Source organism: Anabas testudineus, chromosome 24 (assembly GCF_900324465.2).
Source record: "Anabas testudineus chromosome 24, fAnaTes1.2, whole genome shotgun sequence".
Lineage (NCBI taxonomy): Eukaryota > Metazoa > Chordata > Actinopteri > Anabantiformes > Anabantidae > Anabas > Anabas testudineus.
In genome coordinates, this window is record NC_046632.1 from 17,302,486 (window position 1) to 17,325,537 (window position 23,052).

The 23,052-nt window shown below is 39.7% G+C and overlaps 4 protein-coding genes and 1 pseudogene across 4 annotated transcripts; all 5 read left to right on the forward strand.

The window, feature by feature from the left end:
* The first annotated feature begins 58 nt into the window (after positions 1-58).
* Positions 59-3,392, forward strand: LOC117152832 (cytochrome P450 2K1-like). Its single transcript, XM_033325874.1, has 9 exons — positions 59-352; positions 439-601; positions 726-875; positions 964-1,124; positions 1,597-1,776; positions 2,106-2,247; positions 2,418-2,602; positions 2,821-2,962; positions 3,039-3,392. Exons 1-9 carry the CDS (start codon positions 146-148, stop codon positions 3,224-3,226), a joined length of 1,518 nt encoding a protein of 505 aa, XP_033181765.1. The 5' UTR covers positions 59-145; the 3' UTR covers positions 3,227-3,392.
* Positions 3,393-4,533: 1,141 nt separating this feature from the next.
* Positions 4,534-7,600, forward strand: LOC113149106 (cytochrome P450 2K1-like). The gene is made up of 9 exons (XM_026340957.2): positions 4,534-4,850; positions 4,994-5,156; positions 5,249-5,398; positions 5,498-5,658; positions 5,757-5,936; positions 6,210-6,351; positions 6,516-6,700; positions 7,188-7,329; positions 7,413-7,600. Exons 1-9 carry the CDS (start codon positions 4,644-4,646, stop codon positions 7,598-7,600), a joined length of 1,518 nt encoding a protein of 505 aa, XP_026196742.2. The 5' UTR covers positions 4,534-4,643.
* Positions 7,601-8,981: 1,381 nt separating this feature from the next.
* Positions 8,982-11,033, forward strand: LOC113149651 (annotated as a pseudogene).
* Positions 11,034-14,712: 3,679 nt separating this feature from the next.
* On the forward strand, positions 14,713-17,396 carry LOC113149105 (cytochrome P450 2K1-like). The gene is made up of 9 exons (XM_026340956.1): positions 14,713-14,928; positions 15,012-15,174; positions 15,255-15,404; positions 15,482-15,642; positions 15,785-15,964; positions 16,232-16,373; positions 16,446-16,630; positions 16,992-17,133; positions 17,209-17,396. The coding sequence occupies exons 1-9, from the start codon at positions 14,713-14,715 to the stop codon at positions 17,394-17,396; spliced, it is 1,527 nt and encodes a 508-aa protein (XP_026196741.1).
* Positions 17,397-19,242: 1,846 nt separating this feature from the next.
* On the forward strand, positions 19,243-22,743 carry LOC113149102 (cytochrome P450 2K4-like). Its single transcript, XM_026340949.1, has 9 exons — positions 19,243-19,489; positions 19,602-19,764; positions 19,858-20,007; positions 20,780-20,940; positions 21,028-21,207; positions 21,302-21,443; positions 21,573-21,757; positions 21,829-21,970; positions 22,045-22,743. The coding sequence occupies exons 1-9, from the start codon at positions 19,283-19,285 to the stop codon at positions 22,230-22,232; spliced, it is 1,518 nt and encodes a 505-aa protein (XP_026196734.1). The 5' UTR covers positions 19,243-19,282; the 3' UTR covers positions 22,233-22,743.
* The last annotated feature ends 309 nt before the right edge of the window (positions 22,744-23,052 follow it).

The window sequence follows — 23,052 nt, forward strand, 5'->3', positions numbered from 1 at the left end:
TGAGCTTGTTTGTTACCAGCAGCAGCAGCAGCAGCAGCAGCAGCAGCAGCAGCAGCAGCAGGATTTCAACATACTGACAGAGCTAAATGCTTAAGAGGAAAAGATTTTTATTCCACCTCATTAAAATATAATTTATATTAAAGTCATGGGGATAACAGATTTTCTTCTTCAGTCCTTCACTTCTGCCTCCTTGTTGGGGGCTTTGCTGGTCTTGCTGCTGGTCTACCTCATTTCCTCTGCCAGTTTCAGCTCTAATGGTGAGGGGAACGAACCTCCAGGACCCACACCTCTTCCTGTGTTTGGGAACCTGCTGCAGCTGAACCTAAAGAGACTTGACTACACATTATTGCAGGTGAGGAACCTCAGCATGATGTTTGCTCTCTTCTAGTGATTTATATAAAGAAATAACCCATAGTGATCATAAACTAATGTTTACAGCTTTCCAAGAAATATGGGACCGTGTTCAGTGTGAGTTTAGGACCTAAGAAAGTGGTGGTCCTCGCAGGATACAAGACAGTAAAGGAGGCACTTCTTAACTATGCTGATGAGTTTGGAGAAAGAGATCCAACAAGAATAGCACATGAAGAAAATAAAGGCCATGGTAAGAAAAGTCATGAAATACTATGAAGTACTACAGTGTAATAATAACTATGATAACAGTTATATGTAATTAAACACATTTAATGTCAGAGATGTTAGAAACATTGTCAACTACATAAACGCAGGTATTGTCTGGTCCAATGGAAATTCATGGAAAGAGATGAGACGCTTTACCATCACAAACCTGAGAGACTTCGGGATGGGTAGGAAGACATGTGAGGACAAAATCATTGAGGAATGTCACTACTTACTAGAAGTGTTTAAAAACTTCAAAGGTAAATGTCTTATACTCTATAAAATGCGAGCGTGGCCGTCGTTCTTCTGCGATGACTTTGACTTATTTTTGTTTTTCCCATGTTAAAGGGGAAGCCTTTGACACAACGCAATCAATGAACTATGCAGTCTGCAATATTATCTGCTCCATTGTCTATGGCAGCAGGTTTGAATATGATGACCCAAGGTTCACGTCCATGGTCGACCAAACAAACAGAAGAATTAAACTCGTGGGCTCTGCGTCAACACAGGTAGGATGTACAGTGTAATTATTAAATACAGTTTATTCCACATAGTAATGAAATATAAACACACAGTATTCTAATGTTTTTCGTTTAATTTCTCAAACTAAATGCAGTTTGTTATTTTATTTTGTATATGTCAGCAAAATGTAGGGTTCAGTGCCTAAAACATTGTGACAGAGGCTAAATACGACTGAAAGTTTGGAAAATATTAACTCTGTTTTTGATTCTAAATTAGCAGGTTAAATGGTAACAAATGAGGATATTATGATAGTATAACATGCATCAGTGGATATTTGAGCAGGACAGTGTCAGGCCTCATTCTGCATGTGCTACAACATCTTGATAGACTTAGAGTGTCCCTTACATGAAATGTATGACATGAGTTTGAGTGGGTTTTAGTTATTAGTATTTGAAAAACACTGAAAAACTTTTCTTTGTACTTTTGTGAGATGCAGTTTTTGTGCTTGTTTTGTTACAGCTGTACAACCTTTTTCCGTGGATTGGCAAATGGTTTAGTGACAGAAGAGAAATACAAAACATAAACACTTTCACAAGGAAACAGAACTTGGAGATTTTCAGTCGTTTGAAGGAGACCCTCAATCCACAGATGTGCAGAGGCTTGGTGGACGTCTTTCTGGTCCAACAGCAAAGTTTGGAGGTTTGGATGCATGACTATTTTAAAATAATACATGACAGGTGGTGGGTTGTGATGAACAAGTATTTAGGAGTGTTTAGTATGCTCAGATAAAATGATTGTATCTTTAGTAAAATGCGGTCATGGCTTTTGTGTCCAAAGTTGTCATGTGACGTAAAATCCACCATTAAAACTACAGTGCTGTTTCTCAGGTAAATAATATCAAATATTCATTTCAACTTACACTGGCATCACTGGGGAGGGGAAATGTAAAATACAGTAAGTAGTGTAACATGTCACTGTTTTTGATCATGTTTATCTGAGTCATTGTTCTGATGCATCTTCACCTGCAGGAGTCGGGAAACACCAACAGTCACTTCCATGACGAGAATCTTATGACAACAGTTCAGAATCTGTTTGCTGCTGGCACTGAAACAACCTCAACTACACTGAGATGGGCACTTCTGCTTCTGGCCAAATATCCCAAAATACAGGGTAAAAAGAGTTCAGAACATGTGCACAGTTACATATTGTAATATATGGTCCCAGTTATGTGTGTATTGACTTTACAAAGACCAAACTGAAACTGAACATCTGAGCAGTGTGATAAGAAATAAATAAAGACTAGAGAGCCAAACTGATCATTGTTTGCTTTCATCCCCCAGACCAGGTCCAAGAGGAGCTGAGCAGGGTTATAGGAAGTCGTCAGGTGCAGGTTGAGGACAGGAAGAACCTGCCCTTCACTGACGCTGTCATCCATGAAACACAGAGGCTGGCCAACACTGTTCCAATGGCTGCACCTCACAGAATGAGCCAAGACGTCACCTTCCAGGGCCACTTCATTAAGAAGGTCAGAACAAATAGAATTATGAAATGAACAAATATAAGTGTTATTGTAATGCTGATCTAATCTACATCCAGGACCAAACCATCCATGGACATTTTTTTTATTTTGATCAGTAGTGAAATAATTGAAAATGTAGCAGCTAATTTCTGTGTTCCTGCTACAAATTATACTGCTGCTTGTGAAACAGAAGAGCCGGTTAGTTTCTGCTGTATCATCTACAGGGGACCACTGTGTTTCCGCTCTTGACATCTGTCCTGTATGATGAGGCTGAGTGGGAGAAACCACACTCCTTCTATCCTGCTCACTTCCTGGACAAAGATGGGAAGTTCGTTAAGAGAGACGCCTTCATGGCTTTTTCTGCAGGTTTGTGAGCTCAGGCTTTGCTGCTATTTTATCCACTTTCAGATGACCTCACACGTTTCTTCTCTCTCTGTTGCAGGTCGTAGAATTTGTCCTGGAGAGAGTTTGGCCAGGATGGAGCTGTTCATTTTCTTCACCACCCTCCTTCAGCACTTTCGTTTCACTCCTCCTCCTGGAGTTTCAGAGGAGGAACTGGATCTGACTCCAAGTGGGGGCTTCACCCTCAACCCTTCACCTCATAAACTGTGTGCTGTCTCTCTGATGTGAGAGAGTAAGATGCCATTGAGTGAACTGTACACTGACCTCCCAGCCAGTTTGCTTCTTGAGCCCTTTTCCTTATATTTAGCTGCATGTATTGTTGTGTGTGTTGAATTACTAGGAAAAGAACTTTATGCCTTCTGCATGCTAGATAACCAATAAAATGTTGAAACTTTGTCTGTGTGATTATTTTGACTATGTTTGGCCTGATGTCTGTGGATTGTTTAGAGGTTTAAAAGATGCTGTTACAAATCATTAGTGTTGGGATGGAGCATTCCGCTATTCTTTGTGTGTATTATACGATTGATATTATACTGGGACTCACACTAGGGACCATCATCAGGATCTTTCATCCTCTGTAGTATCAATTTAGAGCCACTTCTTTTTCCAGCCTTCCTTCAACTCTGTGCACAGTAGATTTAAACTGTTTGTCTTTTATAGCACTGAACAATAAATGTTTTATCATTTTCCCTTCTGCAGCATTAAATACATAAATAGACCGGAACCATGTCCATAGATCAAAGTGATTGAAACAAATTCAGTCCAAGCCAAACAGTATGGTCTGTTTCTGCTTCTGACTGAAGGCCGAGTTATTTAACAGACCTAGTTAACTCTCGGTCTAACTAAGCCTGTTAAATTAGTAGGTGAGGGTGAAGCCGTCCATCTTCTTCTCTTTCGGCTTTTCCCATCAGGGGTCGCCACAGCGAATCATCCTTCTCCACCTAAATCTATCATGAACATCTTCTACCCTAACACTAGCCAACCTCATGTCCTCTGTTAAGACATCCATATATCTCCTCTTTGGTCGTCCTCTTGCCCTCCTGCCTGGCAGCTCCATCTCCAACATCCTTCTACCAATATACTCACTATCCCTCCTCTGAACATGTCAGCCGTCCATACTGTAGACAAACCGGCGGTGGTCTACTGCTTGGACAAATTTCAAAAAGCTATCAGAATACCATTTTAGTATATTGTAAGCAAATATGAAACTTCTTGAGAGGTAATGCAAAAGTTAAAGTTAAGCAAGTAAATTTAGGTTCTCTTCCATAACTATTAGATGAGGTATCATTGTTTTAAGGCATGAAGTACTGTACTCATCCAATTGAACTGAGGAATGAGCACTGACTTTCCTATCTAAAAAAAAAAGTAAGCAGACAATAAAATGTCTGCTTGAGATAAGGTCAACACGTGTTGACCTGCTGAGGAAGGTTGAAACTCGACATAAATCTAAAGTACAAAGGTCACTGAACTGAAAAGACATAACATGAAATATTTACTGTGGTCTCATTTCAGCACATTTCTCTCCTCCCCTTGTACTCATTTGTACTTAGAAGCTACAATTCGTGTTTAAATGCAACGTTCTATATTCATGAGAGGATATTTAACCATTTATTAGAAACATCCAGACAGAATTTGTTTTGAAGTCATGGGGGTGATAGATGTTTTTCTTCAGTCCTCCAGTTCTGTCTCTTTGTTGGGGATTATAGCAGTCCTGCTGCTGGTCTACCTAGTTTCCTCCGCCAGCTTCGATTCCCAAGGGGAGGCGAAGGAGCCTCCGGGACCCACAACTCTTCCTGTGCTTGGGAATCTGCTGCAGCTGGACCTAAAGAGACCCTACTACACATTACTAGAGGTGAGGGAGTGTTTGGAATACAGTGGTCATGTTTTTTAGGGTAATTTGTTGTACACATGCTTCAAGCTGAAAAGGCACAATATCCGCTATGTAGAAAAACAGCATAATGGTAATATAGGATAATAATATATTACTGTTTTCAGCTCTCCAAGAAATACGGGTCAGTGTTCACTGTGTATTTTGGACCCCAAAAAGTGGTGGTCCTCGCAGGATACAAGACGGTGAAGGAGGCTCTTGTCAACTATGCTGAAGAGTTTGGTGACAGAGACCCACTTTTAATAGCAGAGGAAGATAATCAAGGACATGGTAAGAGACGGAAAACAGAGCTTTCACCAGATGACTTACACATGTTTATAGCATTTACCCACCATCACCTTAATAAACATGTTTAATGTCAGGAGTTATATGCTCCAACGGTGATTCCTGGAAAGAGATGAGACGCTTTTCTTTGACAAACCTTAGAGACTTTGGGATGGGCAAGAAGGCATGTGAGGACAAAATCATTGAGGAATCCCACTACCTACTTGAAGTTTTTAAAAACTTCAAAGGTAAAGGTTTGTTTTTAATCAGTTATGAGATGTTTTAAACTTTTAATGGTGAATAATCTACTGTGATATTAATTTATTTCCATTTTGTCTTAATTGAAGGAGAAGCCTTTGACACAACCCATTCAGTGAATTCTTCAGTGTCCAACATTATCTGCTCCATCATCTATGGGAGCAGGTTTGAGTATGATGATCCAAAGTTTACATCCATGGTCGACGTAGCAAACAAAAGAATTGAACTTACGGGCTCCCCATTAATACAGGTATTATCCACTGTATTTATGTAGCCTACACAACTTGTGCTGTGAATGAGAAATGTAGAAAATGTAACATAATTTATTAATTTATTATTTTTTTTCAGATGTACAATATTTACCCTTGGATGTTCAAATGGCTCCCGGTCAGAAGAGAAATCCACAAAATTAACAACTTCATTAAAGAAGAAAACTTCCCGATCTTCCGTCGTTTGAAGGAGACCCTCAGTCCTCAGATGTGCAGAGGCTTTGTTGATGCCTTTCTGGTCCGACAGCAAAGTTTAGAGGTTTGGAAGTGTATCACCTACCACACTGACATAATAGTTTACTGTATTAATGTTTATTAGTAATATGTGGTCATGAGTTTAAGTCCAAAGTAGTCACTAACACAAAAATTACAAAATAATAAAAAATTCAAGACTGAAATCAAGTGATGTTTCACAGGCCTTTGATAGAGGCTAGGTAAACATTAGCAAACCCCAATGTACTGTAAATGTAATACAGTGCACAGTAAACAATACCACATATTACTAGCTGAAAACTTATTCTGACACCTGCAGGAGTCTGGAAATACCAGCAGCCACTTCCATGATGAAAACCTTATGATGACAGTCCAGAATATGTTTGTTGCTGGCACTGAAACAACTTCAACTACGCTCAGATGGGGACTTCTGCTTATGGCTAAGTATCCAAAAATACAAGGTAAAAATACGCAAAGTATATGAGCACAGTTTACAAGTTTTTGGAATGGGATCAAGATGCTGTATCTTCTGAGTAGTGTGGCAAAAAAATCATAAAGGTGTGAAGTCACAGACTTAAAGGAGACAAACTGATTATTATCTCATACATTTACTCTCATCTCCCAGACCAGGTCCAGGAGGAGATCAGCAGGGTTATAGGAAGTCGTCAGGTGCAGGTGGAGGACAGGAAGAACCTGCCCTTCACTGATGCTGTCATCCATGAGACACAGAGACTGGCCAACATCGTCCCCATGGCACTTCCTCACAAAGTTACCCGAGACTTCAACTTTCAGGGTTACTTCTTGAAAAAGGTTAGACTGTATAGAAGATAGAGGATCACATCCAACAGATTTAAATGTCTCTGTAACTTTGGAGGGCAGCATGGTGGTTGTAGAGGTTAGCCCTGTTGAATCACAGGAAGAAGAACCAGGGTTCAACTCCATGGGTCGACCAGGTGCCCTTCTGTGAGGAGTTTGCATGATCTCCCCATGTATGTGTGGGTGCTCCAGCTCCCTTCACAGTACAAAGTCATGCAGTTAGGTTAGGATAAGTGGTGACTCTAAATTGTCTGTAGGTGTGAATGGTTGTCTGTCTCTGTATAAATACAGATAGACTGGCAACCCTACCTCTTTCCCAATGACACTGTGATAGTCTCCAGCACTTTTGAAATCCATAAGAGGAAAAACAGTTAAGATAATGAATGGATACAACTTTGAGTTAATGTACATCCTGGACTTAACTAACTATGATTAGTCATTAAAAATAATGTAGTTGCTAACACCACTGTATCGTCTACAGGGGACCACTGTATATCCTCTCTTGACGTCTGTCCTGTATGATGAGACTGAGTGGGAGAAACCACACTCCTTCTATCCTGCTCACTTCCTGGACAAAGATGGAAAGTTTGTTAAGAGAGACGCCTTCATGCCTTTTTCTGCAGGTTTGTGAACTCAAACTTTGGTTATTTAAACATTTTCATTTAGTGACAGTTGATCTCAAGCTTTTCTTTTCTCTCTGTTGCAGGTCGTAGAATTTGCCTTGGAGAGAGTTTGGCCAGGATGGAGCTGTTCATTTTCTTCACCACCCTCCTTCAGCACTTTCGTTTCACTCCTCCTCCTGGAGTTTCAGAGGAGGAACTGGATCTGACTCCACGTGTGGGCTTCACCCTCAACCCTTCACCTCATAAACTCTGTGCTGTCTCACTGATATGAGGGGTGGCATCGCCTTGACCTGTGCTACAATTTCAGTTCAGTAATATGCAAAGGTACTCTTTTGTAACCTTTACAACACTGAGTAGCTATGAGAGAATTACAATATGCTGTGGAAGAACTGATGAGTGATAAATAGAAAATAAAATATCACTTCTTGCAGGTTATTATAGCAATTTATCTTCAAACCCAAATGCCCTAATTTTAAATGCTTAAAATGAATATGGAAAGATGAAAGACTTCTAATGCACTGATGATCTCTGGACAAATAAAGGGCTTAAATACTTAAAAGTATTGTCTCAGTAGTGAAAACTAATTATGAAAAAAGATCTTATGGTGGGGCCTATGTCCTCTGGCATTAATAGAAGACTCTACCAATAAAGTTCTACCATAGCTGCTGGTCATTAATTTATTCCATCCACTTCTTTAATAAATAAATCCAGAATAATCATGTGTTATGAAAGAATTACAGTTAGGAAGTATGAGAGCAAAGGACAAGAGTATATTTGCCAGTTATGTCATTACAACAACTCAAAGGAACAAAGTAAAGGAACAACAAAGGAAAACAAAGTAAAGACACCTTTCAGTGTACCACAGTTTGTTTTAAAATATGAGAATGAAAATTCAAAAAGCAAAAAGTGGCAACTAGAACTGTTCCCTTGGAGTTTGTTAGACTGATCAAAGGTTAAACGTTTATTTCAAAATACCCTCTTTAATGATTAAATATGGAAACTTGCCAGTGTCACGCTTGAGAAATTGTGGCCAGTGAGAAGACCTTTAATGCATATTGTGGAGCTTTCCACTGTGGCTCAAAGCAATTAAAATAGATTCCATCATTCAGTTCAGTCCAATCTGGATCATCCAGTATCATCACAAATAAGCAAATACACTGCTGAGCAAAACACAGGCACAACTACAGCCACAATCAACAGCACCATGACAGTCATAGTCACACCTAGAGCCTCAATCTAGTTTGGCAGAAGTTGGTTATAGCCAAACAATACCGTGTAGAGATGTACAGTAGGTCCACTAGCTCTGTTAAATAAGCATCTATGACGTGAAAAAAAGATTTAGCCCCGATTTATTGAGTAATGCAATATAAATGTATTCCCTGTATAGGTTAACGCACTGTTTCCAATCTAAACAATAAAAATAGGTAATAGTAAGGTAAGCTATTAAGAAGACCACAGTCTTGGAACATGAAAAATCTAACAGGTAAAGTACAAAGACCACTGCTCTGAAAATATTAACATATTTACTGTGGTTGAACTTTAGCACATTTCACCCCTCCCTTGGACTCAATAGGTAATCCTGTACAGTACATGAATACATGCTCACAAAGCTAAATGCTCACGAGTAGAGTTTTAATAGATTTCTAGCAACATCAAGACACAATTTGTTTTGAAGCCATGGGGGTGATAGATGTTTTTCTTCAGTCCTCCAGTTCTGTCCCCTTGTTGGGGATTATGATGGTCCTGCTGCTGGTCTACCTAGTTTCCTCTGCCAGCTTCAGCTCCCAAGTAGAGGGGAAGGAACCCCCGGGACCCAGACCTCTACCTGTGCTTGGAATACTGCTGCAGCTTGACCTAAAGAGACCCTGCTACACTTTATTGGAGGTGATAGAGTAGTAGTTTTCTTTCAGGGTAATTTGTTGTACATGTGCGTCAAGCTAAAAAGGCCCAATGTCTGTTTTGTCATGTCTTTACTTTATGTAGAAAAAACAACATAATGATAATATCCTACTGTTTTCGGCTTTCAAAGAAATACGGGTCAGTGTTCACTGTGTATTTTGGACCCCAAAAAGTGGTGGTCCTCGCAGGATACAAGACGGTGAAGGAGGCTCTTGTCAATTATGCTAAAAGAGTTTGGTGACAGAGACCCACTTGTAATAGCAGAGGAAGATAATCAAGGACATGGTAAGAGATGGAAAACAGAGCTTTCACCAAATGACTTTTTATCTATTATAACCAATAACCTCTAAAACACACTTAATGTCAGGAGTTTTATGGTCCAACGGTGATTCTTGGAAAGAGAGGAGACGCTTTTCTTTGACAACAAAACAAAAGAACAAACAGTTGAACAAAAGAGTTCAACTTTTTGGTTCCCCATTAATACAGGTATTATTTACTGTATTTATGTAGCCTACACAACTTGTGCTGTAAATGAGAAATAATTTTCACCTACCTGTTGAAAATGTATTTTTATTTATTTTTAAAGACATTTTTAACTTTTTTTCAGATGTATAATATTTTCCCATGGATGTTTAAATGGCTTACTATCAGGAGAGAAGTCCACAGCATTGGAGCCTTCGTTAAAGAACAGAACACAGCAATTTTTAATCGTTTGAAGGAGACTCTCAATCCACAGATGTGCAGAGGCTTAGTGGATGCTTTTCTGTCCCAACAACAAAATGTAGAGGTTTGTAGTCCCACTTGGGAAAACATCTTTGATATACTCAGTAAAAATGTATTAATCGTTTCTTTAGTAATGTTCGGTCACGGTTTTGGGTCCCAAACAAACTAAAAAATGTAATTAGCTGGATCTGAATAATTGAAATTCTGATAAATGTTTTCCTGCAGGAGTCTGGAAGCATCAACAGTCACTTCCATGATAAAAATCTTATGATAACCGTCCAGAATCTTTTTATTTATAATCTTATTATTTATGGCACTGAAACGAGTTCAGCTATACTCAGATGGGGACTTCTGCTTATGGCCAAGTATCCAAAAATACAAGGTAAGAAGAGGCTCAGTGTATGATACAGCATGTGAGACACTGAGCTCCTCTATCCATTCAAATTCTACCATTTCAAATCATTAACTTTGTGTCTTCTCTCTCCCGTAGTTGTGTTTCTTCCTCTCTGTCTCCCCCTCCTTGTTCTCTGACTTTTTCTTGTGTTTTTGCTGCTTGTTGTTGTTGCTACTCAGTGGGATTGTTGGTTTGTTATATATAACTCTGTATCCAGTTATATTTTGTAAGGTCTTAAACTTCTGTTGTGATTTGGCCCTAAATAAAGGGCCAAATCACAATGAATCAATGATGAGACTGAGTGGGAGAAACCACACTCCTTCTATCCTGCTCACTTCCTGGACAAAGATGGAAAGTTTGTTAAGAGAGACGCCTTCATGGCTTTTTCTGCAGGTTTGTGAGCTCAAACTTTGGTTATTTTAACATTTTCATTTAGTGACAGATGACTTCAAGCTTTTCTTTTCTCTCTGTTGCAGGTCGTAGAATTTGCCTTGGAGAGAGTTTGGCCAGGATGGAGCTGTTCATCTTCTTCACCACCCTCCTTCAGCACTTTCGTTTCACTCCTCCTCCTGGAGTTCCAGAGGAGGAACTGGATCTGACTCCACGTGTGGGTTTCACCCTCAACCCCTTCAGCTCATAAACTCTGTGCTGTCTCCCTGATATGAGGGTTGAGGTTGGGAGATGTAAATCTCACCTTGACCTGTGCTACAATTTCTTATATGCAACCAGTACAGTTTATGTTACAACCAGGCTAACAAGCAGACCCAATTAACAATTATCTACAATCCAATCATAAACCAAATTGCAGGAGGAAATGCAATGTAAGCAGACAGGGGGAAAGACTAAAAACAAAACAAAAGGCAGGCTAATAATGATAACTCTGATCTAGTCGAGAAAACGAAAGAAATCACAGAACAAAACGCTGGAACTGACTCACAGTACGAAAACTAACTAACAGAAACAAACAAGCGACTATTCTCAAAGTACATACAACTGTGTAGAAGAAAGCTAGAGGTTGGGAAAAGGTTGAGAGACAGGAACAAGGATCGAATGAGGCAGACATGTGACGCACTAACTTAAATACAAACCCAGTAATGAGCAAATACAAAACACCTGTTAAAAACACACACCTGAAAACACTCGAACCACTGGAGACACGCCCCCGGAAGTAAGAGAAAAAGTAGTAAACAAAAAACAAAGGCTTCCAGGAACGCTGCCTCAACTGGTTGGGGGGAGAAACTGTAACAGCTCTTACTCCACTCACTAAACCAACATGGAATGAGGTCAACAGGTTTGTCAGGTACTTCCTGTTTCTACAGGTACCATGTAACAGCATGCTGCATAGTAAAGATGCATCACTCATCATCCAAGATACCTGAGCTGTCATGTGTGGCTGCGACATACTCACTTGTTTACCTTCATTCCAACTCTGCTGACTAAAAAGTAGAAATACCACATGAAAATGCTTTAATCACTTATAAGTAATAAGTTCAGTTCTGTGGATGATGCTAGTATTTATTCGTGATCCAGAATAATCCACTTACGAATGACTTGAATGAATCTGGTTAGATTTTAGACTTTTCTGCCACAATAATAATTTCTGGTGAGAGTTGGCTCAATTAAAGGAGCAAATAATTTTCAGTGGAAGAGCTTTAATAGCTCAAAGTACAACCTGCTGGCGATAATCATGTGTTATGGTAAATAAAACTTCAAACGTCATATGACAAAATAAAAAGAAAAGAGTAAATTATAGCTACAGAGTTCCACTAAGGAGGAACGTCTGTACTGAATATCCCAAAAAATATTGGGCAGCAAATTAAAACAGTAGTTGAATGAAGTTGAAGACACGTGTTTTATCAATGCTGATCTGAAAAACTCTAAATAAATGACACGGAAGATGTCACAGAAAAGAAGCAATAAGTTAAAAATAAGCAAAAATTGATGCATTAAATAAATAAATACAGAATTGTTGGTTGGTGATGAGAGCTGCTGGATCGGCCCAATAGCAAATTTAGTTTGGAATTACTGAGGTTCAACCAGTAGAGGGCAATCCCTGTGCACGACGTCTAACAAGATTAAACCAGTCAACCCACTTCAACACACAAGAGTTAACTGCAAAGCACCACATCAACTCTATCTTTATATATACTCAAGAAAACAATGCTGTTGCTCACTTGAATAAAGATAATAAGTCTGTCTGTCTTTTTCCTTAAAACTACCTCTTTTTAATCCAATTCTCACAACACACAGCAGTTAGTTATCTATTATTAGTTTTTGAAGTTACTTTTTCTAAATGTGTAGTTTCCCCACAATTTAATGTGTAGAAATATTAACCAGCTCATAATAAACAACACTGAAATCCCGTGATTAGGATTAGGATAAATTTCAAGATTATCAAGATTAATTTCATTAGCGTTAAACTTTTCTCTTAATCACAAACATTTGTAAATTCATAAACATAAGTTTGACAGAACAAATAAAGAACTGGACACATCAGCTTCATATAAAACCTTTGAAAAGCACAAACTACACAAACCCACTATCAAATACACACAAACTAACTTTTGACACGCACACTGTTAAATCACTGTTTACCATCATCAGGAGCACACAGACTGATAAAAATTACTTCAGCTGATCATGTCGGCATCAAATTATCATAAAGTGCAAACACTGTACATTAAATATGTCCCAGTGGTAACAGCGATGGTATGTCTTTGTAAAACTTGAAGGTCTGAGGACATTTTAACTAAATAACCACCGTAACAGTGATGTGATGTGAAATGCTTTAAATCCGTCCTCGGTGTTGTATTTAATCCTGTGTGTCCTGAATCCAGGACTCTGTATAAACCATCCAGTCCATTTGATCACCAATCTAAGACCAGTTGAACCAGTAAAATGCTGTTTTCACATCAGCAAAGGGATTTGGTGACAGAAAAAAGTAATATTAAGCTGTTTTTTTGCACTTTACTGAACACAGGAATACAGGAATGCTTTATGTTTCTCCATGTCTTAAAGGAGAGCACTGTGTTGAATGTTTGTTGTAGAATGTGCAGGATAGGATTGTAGGGAGTATCCTCGTGCTCACAACCAAGGTTAAACAGCTGCTGAAGTAGCAATGAGCTGAGCTTTGATAATTTTTCTGACATTAAGGCCAATGTCTGAAAGGTTTTTGCACTTTATGACGGTTTGATATCGACATAATCACATCACAATTAGAATCATCTGTAGTCGCAGATAAACCAGGAGATACGTCTTTCCCAGGCTGTGCGCGCTCATCTCTGCTTTATACCTGTTGATTAATTTATATATAGTTTGAGAAAATGTTACCTCAAAAACACCCCAGAGCCCTTTCGTTGAGGAACTTTGGACCATTGTTCCTCACAGAACTGCTGCAGCTCAGTCTTATGGTGTGAACGCCTCTATTCATGTGATTCCAAACTATTTCTGCTGTGTTGAGGTATTTTAATGCTGTCACGTTTCTAGATGTTCTACTACTTGAGCCTAATCGAAGACAATGATACAACAACACAGGTATATTATTATCCTAACCGCTCGTCTCTACTGGTGCATTTCCCAGCTGTCACTGGGCGTAAGGCAGGGTACACCCTGGGCAGGGTGCCAATATATCATAGGACCTAGATACAGAAACAGACAAACATTCACGCCTATGGGCACTTTACAGTCACCAATTAACCTAAGAGGTATGTCTGTAGACTGTGGAAGGAAGCCGGAGTAGAGGACCCAAGCAGTGGATGTCAACCCAGGTCCCTGATGCTGTGAGGCGACAGTGTTAACCACAACACCACCACGCTGCTTAACTTAATTCTACTACTACTGAGTTACAGTTACAGTAAATTATTTCACTGATGATACTGTCCTTCGGCACTTCGTTATGTACTTGTTTGACAGGGTAAACATTGAATTTTTGCTCGACCTTTATCCTAGAAGCCAAAGTCATCTCATTTTAACCCAAATCTCACAAACACAGCAGTTCAGTGAACTCATTCTCTCTTTTCACATATCACTCTTCATAGAGTCACAAACGTGTTTCAGTGCTCTATACTCATATGTACACATCTATGTACAACACTGACTGTGTTAGAGGATGTTTCTATGGAAGGAAAAGGATGTAAAGCGTTACAGTACATATTTCATCTTCAGATCTCAATTTCTGTCTCGTTGTTGGAGCTTCATGAAGAACACTGACCTGACACTTATCTACTGCTAGTTTGCTGATTAATGTTCCACAGTTTGTCCCGCCTCTGAGGCTGTATTTATTTAAGTCACATTGACATAAACGCACCCGCAGAGCTTGGAGCATCTGAACACTCTCTTCCAGCATAAGGACAGTTTTTTTTAAAGCCATGGGTCTATTGAGTACTGTTCTGCACTTGTCCAGTCCTGTCTCCTTTTTGGGGGCTATGGTGGTTCTACTTCTAATCTACATCATCTCTTCCTCCATCTTTAACAAAAAGGAAGACAGGAAGAACCTAGAAGAACCACCAGGACCTAGACCTCTTCCTCTGCTTGGGAATCTGCTGCAACTGGACCTTAAGAGATTCTACAGTGCACTAGTGAAGGTGAGGAAGCTGATCTCAAATGTGTCACCTCGAACTGATTTGTTGTGTGAACTAATGTCATGACAGTGAACCCTTTCCTGTAGCTTTCCAAGGAATATGGGTCAGTGTTCACTGTCTATCTAGGACCAAAGAAAGTGGTGGTCCTCGCAGGGTACAAGACTGTGAAGGAGGCACTTGTCAACCATGCTGAAGAGTTTGGAGAAAGAGACAAAATACTATTATTGGATGAATTTAATAAAGGACATGGTGAGTGCAAATCCTACTCATGTATAGCAGACGCTCTAAATTGTGGCCATGTTGTTGAAGTTTAACCTACTTAAACTCAGGTGTTGTATGGGCCAATGGAGATTCTTGGAAAGAGATGAGACGCTTTGTCTTAACGAACCTGAAAGACTTTGGGATGGGCAAGAAGGCATGTGAGGACAAAATCATTGAGGAATGTCACTACCTCGTCGAGGAGATTAAGAAGTTAAAAGGTAGGTGACGAGTAATGTTTTGTACTTTAGAGAAAACTATCACATCTTTTAATTTTTCTACTGTTTCCTTGTTTCAGGTGAAGCCTTCGATACCACTCAACCAATAAACTGTGCTGTGTCAAACATCGTCTGCTCCATGGTCTATGGCAGCAGGTTTGAATATGATGATACAGAGTTTACATCTCTGCTTGATAGAACAATTAGATACCATGACCATCTGGGAAGCCCATCAGCACAGGTATCATTTAATAATCATAGATTTATACTGTGAGCAATGCATTTACATATAATATATACGATTCTGCAAATGAACAGAAGTGATTGTTGGATTTTTTTCTTGTTACTTGGTGAAAATGTCACACGTACATATTCTTCGCCAGATCTACAACCTGTTTCCATGGATCGGCAAATGGTTACCTAACAACAAGGAATTCCACAAACTGTTTGCTGACATCATAAAACACAACTTGGAGCTGTTCAGTCGCCTGAAGGAGACCCTCAATCCACAGATGTGCAGAGGTTTAGTGGATGCCTTCATGGTCAAAAAGCAAAATCTAGAGGTTAAGAAACATTTTATTTATTTAAAGTTGATCACAATCTTCAGTGAGCTGGGGGGATTCGAATGTCATGGTGGATGTCACCACTGAGAAAAACAACTAAATACATTAATGTGTCGCAGAGGGAGCACGTGTGTTTCCAGCTTTTTGAGGTCTTAGTCCTCATTGTGCTGTACACTCCCTCACATTATTAACCAGTCCATTAAAGTAATAAGGAAGTGCATTTAAAACATTAGAAACTAGGGATTAACTGCTGATCTTTACATACAGACGTCTGGGATTACCAACAGTCACTTCCACAATGAAAACCTTTTGATGACAGTTATTCAGTTGTTTGCTGCTGGAACTGATACAGCATCAACTATACTCAGATGGGGACTCCTGCTTATGGCCAAGTATCCAACAATTCAGGGTAAGGCGATGAAAATATGTATTTTCTTATTGATATAAAAACATCATTATAAAAAAATCATTGTTGATCCAGACCAGGTCCAGGAGGAGCTGAGCAGGGTGGTGGGGAGTCGTCAGGTGCAGGTTGAGGACAGGAAGAACCTGCCCTTCACCGACGCCGTTATCCATGAGACGCAGAGACTGGCCACTGTTGCTCCTCTAGCTCTTCCTCACAGAACGAGCCAAGACGTCACTTTCCAGGGTTACTTCATCAAGAAGGTCAGACTGAACAGAGCAACTAAGATGAAGAATCAAGTCCAGCAAAATGTTCTAGTTCCAAAACTGACTAAAAGAATCAGCTCAGTCGGCCAAATAAGTCATGACATGCAAGGAATTTAACTCTGACCTCTAGTGGCTCTTAACAGACTTACAATTAAATTCAGTCCAGTTCATTTCCTGTATATAGCTTCAAGTAGTATAATTCATTGTATTAATTTTCAATATAAATGTTTTATTTATTCAAATTAACATTTATTCCATGTAAGGGTTAATTAGACTTTTTTTATTATTCATATGATTAAAGGGAAACTTATAGATCTGTATAGATATTAAGTCTTCTTAATGCCCATGTTGTGTACAGGGGACCACAGTGTATCCTCTCCTGGCATCTGTCCTGTATGATGAGACTGAGTGGGAGAAACCATACTCCTTCTATCCTGCTCACTTCCTGGACAAAGATGGGAAGTTTGTTAAGAGAGATGCTTTCCTGGCTTTTTCTGCAGGTTTGTGAACTCAGATTTTCGCTTCTTGCTGATGTTCCTTTAGGACCTGAACCTTTTCCTTCTTCTTTCTTACAGGTCAGAGAATTTGTCTCGGGGAGAATTTGGGCAGGATGGAGCTCTTCATCTTCTTCACCACCCTCATGCAGCACTTTCGTTTCACTCCTCCACCTGGAGTTTCAGAGGATGAATTGGATCTGACACCACATGTGGGCCTTTCCCTCAGTCCTTCACCCCATAAACTGTGCGCTGTCTCACTAACGTGAGGAGAAGCATTGAAAATGTCCAATGTCCAATGATCTGGCTACAGAGCACTGTGATGAACAAACAAAGATTTTTTTCCCAACTTCCAAAAAAACTCAAATCTGTGATTTAATTAGATTTTTTGTGATTTCACCTACCGACCAACTTAATTGCATCATTGCTATTTCCCAGAGGAAATATAGCCTCTGCTGGTCTTTGACATGGACGTAGTCTTCTATTGGAACCAGATACCAGATTGAAACACGACACCCATTCATCTCTATGAAACTGACTCTGTGGTGCGTTGTCTAGAAAAAAAGAAATAAGAAAAACTCAATTAATTTTTAAGAATTGCTAGATGACTCTTAATCTTCCACTTGGCCGACAGAGCCCATCATCCCTGCCCCCTCGAGATACTACACATGATGTCATAATGGTGAATTAGTCCTGTTAGACAGGCACACTGTTATCAACGCTGTCACCTTGTTCGATTTCTTCTGTGTGCGTTAAGAAAATGTCAAAGCAGTGTGTTCCTGTTCTTAGTTTCTAACAAATATGTGCGAGTCCTAACCGTCTATTTGAGGCTAAAGAAAGCAATGCTGCCTTCAGGATACAAGACACTGAAGGAGGCACTGGTCAATGACGCTGAGGAAGAGTACAAACTCAAACTGACATCAAATTCTAATTGTGTTAGAAGACGTTAAAGAGTGTGTATTCTACTACAGTATCTCACCAACAGAAGTTTTCTTATCAAAGCTAAAAGTATTTTAATGAGATGTTAACTTTGTGAAATGAAAGAAAAAACTCTGTGATAAGATAAAGTGATATGTTGATACAAGAAAAACAGAAACAGATTTTTTTCTGCCTTTTGTTTTTCTGGTAGTAATATTTTATAACAGTTGAACTTAAACCTAATTTTTTATTCTGGTGTGGTAAAGAGTAAAGTAAACAACAATGATGTAACTTCTATATTTAACTACACATGTCGTTGACCTCACAGCAACAACAACATGACAGTGAATGAAAGACATTAATTTAATTTAGTCTGTATTTTCAAATTATAATTTACTGACAACATATGACGCGTGGTGATTTATTAGCTTTAGAAGGTAAATTCAACACATTGTGTGTCTGTCTGATTCTTACCTGTGATTTGTAATTACTCTTTATCAAAATGTTCACAGTTCAGTGATTTTATTCATTGTTGATAGGTCACACAGTAAATGAGGTGTTCAGATCTCCACTCAGTTAGGGATTTGATGCATTTAAACTATTCAGGTGAAAGTAAAAAAACACCTGATGAGCCTGACTGGTTGCACCACAACAAGACCCTTTGTCCTTCAGTGCAGGGGGGTTCCTCCCCCAGGTCGGACAGATTACTGCAGTATGTAAAGAGTATAATTCATCTCAAAGGAAAACCTAAAAAAGGCTAAAGACACATGATTACAGGTTATGTACTGGTTATCCAAAGTACAGTCACCCCTAGACAGAGTTCAACAACATTAGGATTATGTAGAAAATAAGAATAAAGATAATAAGTGAGTGTTTATGTTTGTGTGGGTGGGTCCAGTGTCATTTGAACTGACTACAACAGGTTAATAAATGATTCCGTCTCTGAGTTTGTACTATTGTTATAGTGGTTGTTGTCTGCAGAGATAAATCTGCCATCATAGTGTGTTACAATGCTATATAATAAGTCACCATATTCTCATAAGGAACCAAACAACATATTTTGATGATGGTTTTAGTAAATAATTTTCTACAAATTAGTTTGGTTGGTAATTTTCCACAGTTTCCTCCACCTCTTGGGCTGTGAGTCAACCGACAGACATGTTATATAAGCCACAGAGCCAAAATCATCAAATCACTGGCTGCTGTCTGGCAGCGACAGGACAGACAGGTCAAAAAGATGGGGATACTAGACGCTGTTCTCCAATCCTCTAGCTATGTCTCCCTTTTGGGGGCTCTCGGGGTTCTGCTTCTCATCTGCCTCATCACATCATCTAGTTTCAGTTCCCAGGAAGACAAGAGGGAACCCCCGGGACCAAAACCACTTCCTCTGCTTGGGAATCTGCTGCAAATGGACCTCAAGGGATTCTACTACACATTAGTGAAGGTGAAGGAGCTTTTTATTTAGATTGTTTGGTCTGATCTCTAGACAGGCACACCATTTTCTATTCTATCTCCTTGTATGATTAAAGGAAATGACGGCATGCTCTTGCTCTTAGCTTTCCAAAAAATACGGCTCGGTGTTCACTGTGTATTTTGGACCGAAGAAGGTGGTGGTCCTTACAGGATACAAGACGGTGAAGGAGGCTCTTGTCAACAACGCTGAAGTGTTTGGAGACAGAGATAAAATTAAGATCATGCATGAATTTAATAAAGGACATGGTAAGAAAATAAAACCAGAAGTTTTGTTGAATGCAGCTGATTTTTAGCAAACAGTATTTTTATACCATTGACATTTGAACCACTTCCACTCAGGTGTAGTTTGGTCTAATGGAGACTCTTGGAAAGAGTTGAGACGCTTCGCTTTGACAAACCTGAAAGACTTTGGGATGGGCAGAAAGGTCTGTGAGGACAAAATAATCGAGGAATGTCACTACCTCATGGAAGTGTTGAAAGAATTTAAAGGTAAGGTCTTATTCTAACTAGACGTGTGAAGTGGATCTAACACGGTTCTGTGATTCTGATTCATTTCTATGAAGTGAACCTGCAGTTTGTTAAGTAAGAAAATAATTCAGGTTTCGATCTCTTCACGTTGAAACTTTTGTTTGTTTTTCTGTTCATGTTGAGTAATAGTGGGCTGGACCTCCACGCCTCTAATTCCAGCCTGCTCCAGCACCAGATCTGTAGAGATTACAAAGCTGGAAAAATTTTATTACTGTTGTTGCTGCAGTGGACAAAAAGCAACTCTAGACTCTGCAGGCTGGATAAATAGTGTCCTTGTCCACTTTGAATCTGCTTCACTACAGTTTAGTTACCAGCCACACACTAGGGTGTCCTCCACAGATCCCTGTCTGTATGCGTTCTGTAGCACAGGGGTTCCACAGGGGCCTGTCCGCACTCCATTCCTATTCAGTCTTACTTAATGTAAAACTCTGCAGGCTTTCACCAACAGCTGCTGTGAGCTGCCTCACGGATGAGTGGAGGATGTACACAGGACTGTGATTCATGGCTTTGCTCAGAAACGAGTGAGACTAAGGAGCTGGTAGTGAAAAACGTGCCCCTGCTAGACTAGTAAAAGTCCAGGGACTGGACATTTATTAAAAGTTTTATCAAGTGTACAGCATGTAGACACATATTTCCAAATAGATCCCTGAGATAAAAATGTGAGCATGAAGATACACCTGAGATGTACTGTTTAAAGAAAACCATTTTTATTGTGTTTGTTTCTGTGTTTCAGGACGAGCGTTTGATACGACCCAAATATTGAACTATGCCGTGTCTAACATCATCTGCTCCATGGTCTATGGGAGCAGATTTGAATACGATGATCCACAGTTCACATCCCTGGTTGATCGAACAGCCAGGAACCTTGAGCTCTTTGGGAGCTCGTATTTACAGGTTACATGAATTGTTGATTTGTAACATAACAAAACAAATGGTGTTTTTATTTTCTTGGAATACTTATGCATATATATTTCTGTGAAGGTGTACAACCTGTTCCCCTGGATCGGCAAATGGTTTCCCGCCACAAAAGAATGCCACAAATTGTTTGCTGCCAACAGGAAACACAATTTAGAGCTGTTCAGTCATTTGAAGGAGACCCTCAATCCACAAATGTGCAGAGGTTTAGTGGATGCTTTTCTGGTTCAGAAGCAAAACCATGAGGTTTGGGAAACATGTCCTGACACCAATCTACATTTTCTCCAGGACATTTAAAGGATTGGGACATGGTGTAATAACTGCTGATCTTTACACACAGGAATCTGGGATTACCAATAGTTACTACCACGATGAAAACCTTTTGATGACAGTAATTCAGTTGTTTGCTGCTGGAACTGGTACAACATCTACTACACTCAGATGGGGACTTCTCTTTATGGCTAAGTATCCAAAAATACAGGGTACGGAGAAGTAGATGTGCACAATTTTCCATATAAACATAGAGATGAATGAATGTATACACCCCTCCCAAGTTAAACATAAACCCTAATCATGAAAAAAATTGTTTTCTGTCTTATTTCATCATCCAGTCCAGGTCCAGGAGGAGCTGAGCAGGGTGGTAGGGAGTCGCCAGGTGCAGGTTGAGGACAGGAAGAACCTCCCCTTCACAGACGCCGTCATCCATGAGACGCAGAGACTGGCCAGTATCGCACCAATAGCACTTCCTCACAGAACGAGCCAAGACGTCACCTTCCAGGGTTACTTCATTAAAAAGGTTGGTCTGAGTTTCTACTCTTTTATTTCTCCTTTATTTCCTCTATTCCCTCATTCCTGTATCGTCCACAGGGGACCACTGTGTATCCTCATTTGATGTCTGTCCTGTATGATGAGACTGAGTGGGAGAAACCACACTCCTTCTATCCTGCTCACTTCCTGGACAAAGATGGAAAGTTTGTTAAGAGAGACGCCTTCATGCCTTTTTCTGCAGGTTTGTGAGCTCAAGCTCGTCTTATTGTTTTTTATAACCATCAGATCAGCTGGAGCTTTTCGTTCTTGTTCCAGGTCGCAGGATTTGCCTCGGAGAGAGTTTGGCCAGGATGGAGCTCTTCATCTTCCTCACCACCCTCCTGCAGCGCTTCCGATTCACTCCTCCTCCTGGAGTTTCAGAGGATGAACTGGATCTGACTCCAGTTGCGGGCGTCGATCTCTCTCCTTCACCTCACAAACTCTGTGCTGTTTCACTAATGTGAGGAGACGTTCAGATAAACAGTAGTGGACGTTGTCAACACCGTACGTGTAATGTTTAATGTCTAGTTCTAACTGTGCAGGTCTAACTCTGTGTTTAACTAGTTGTCTGTTTGTACTTAACCGAGTTGTTTTTGTGCCTGAACGTGTGGTTTTATAAACTGGGTGTTACCTGTTTTTCATATTTCCATGAGGATAAAGGTTTCGTTCCCCAGCAGCCTTTATGGTGCTGTTGGAACAGGCGCCTGCTGCCATAGAGGCACCATTTGAAGAGATCGTGTGAGGGCTGAGGACAATCAACCTTTACTGGCAAATAAATAAATTTGACTCTCTGTAGACAAACATCAAAGTTCATTTTCAGACTTTGGTTAAAGATGAACTGAAGCAGAGCTGTGCAGCTTGGTGTAGGTCAAACTACAGATGACGCACATGGCTTTCGATACACTTCACAGAGATTAACTCTCTTTGACTGTCAGTTTTATTATTAGTTTCTCAGTTTAACCAAATATTTATTTCATAAAATCATTTATACTGTAAGTGTGTTTTTGACAGAAGCTTTTAGTAAATATGTATTTGTGTAAAAAATGTAAACTAGAGATGTTTTAGGGATCATTTACTTAAAAAATAAAGTTATTGACTGAATGTAGAAAACATGGATATCTACAGCATGTAAAGTCCAGGTATTGTCTCTTCTGCTTAAGGACCAAAATAAATATACTGAAATAACTCAATAGTTTTCAGCTTGTTTTCCAAATGGGGGACGTAGTGCTGAGCCACAATCAAACAGTAAAACTGATCAAAGATCACCTGGATGCTCTGTGAAAA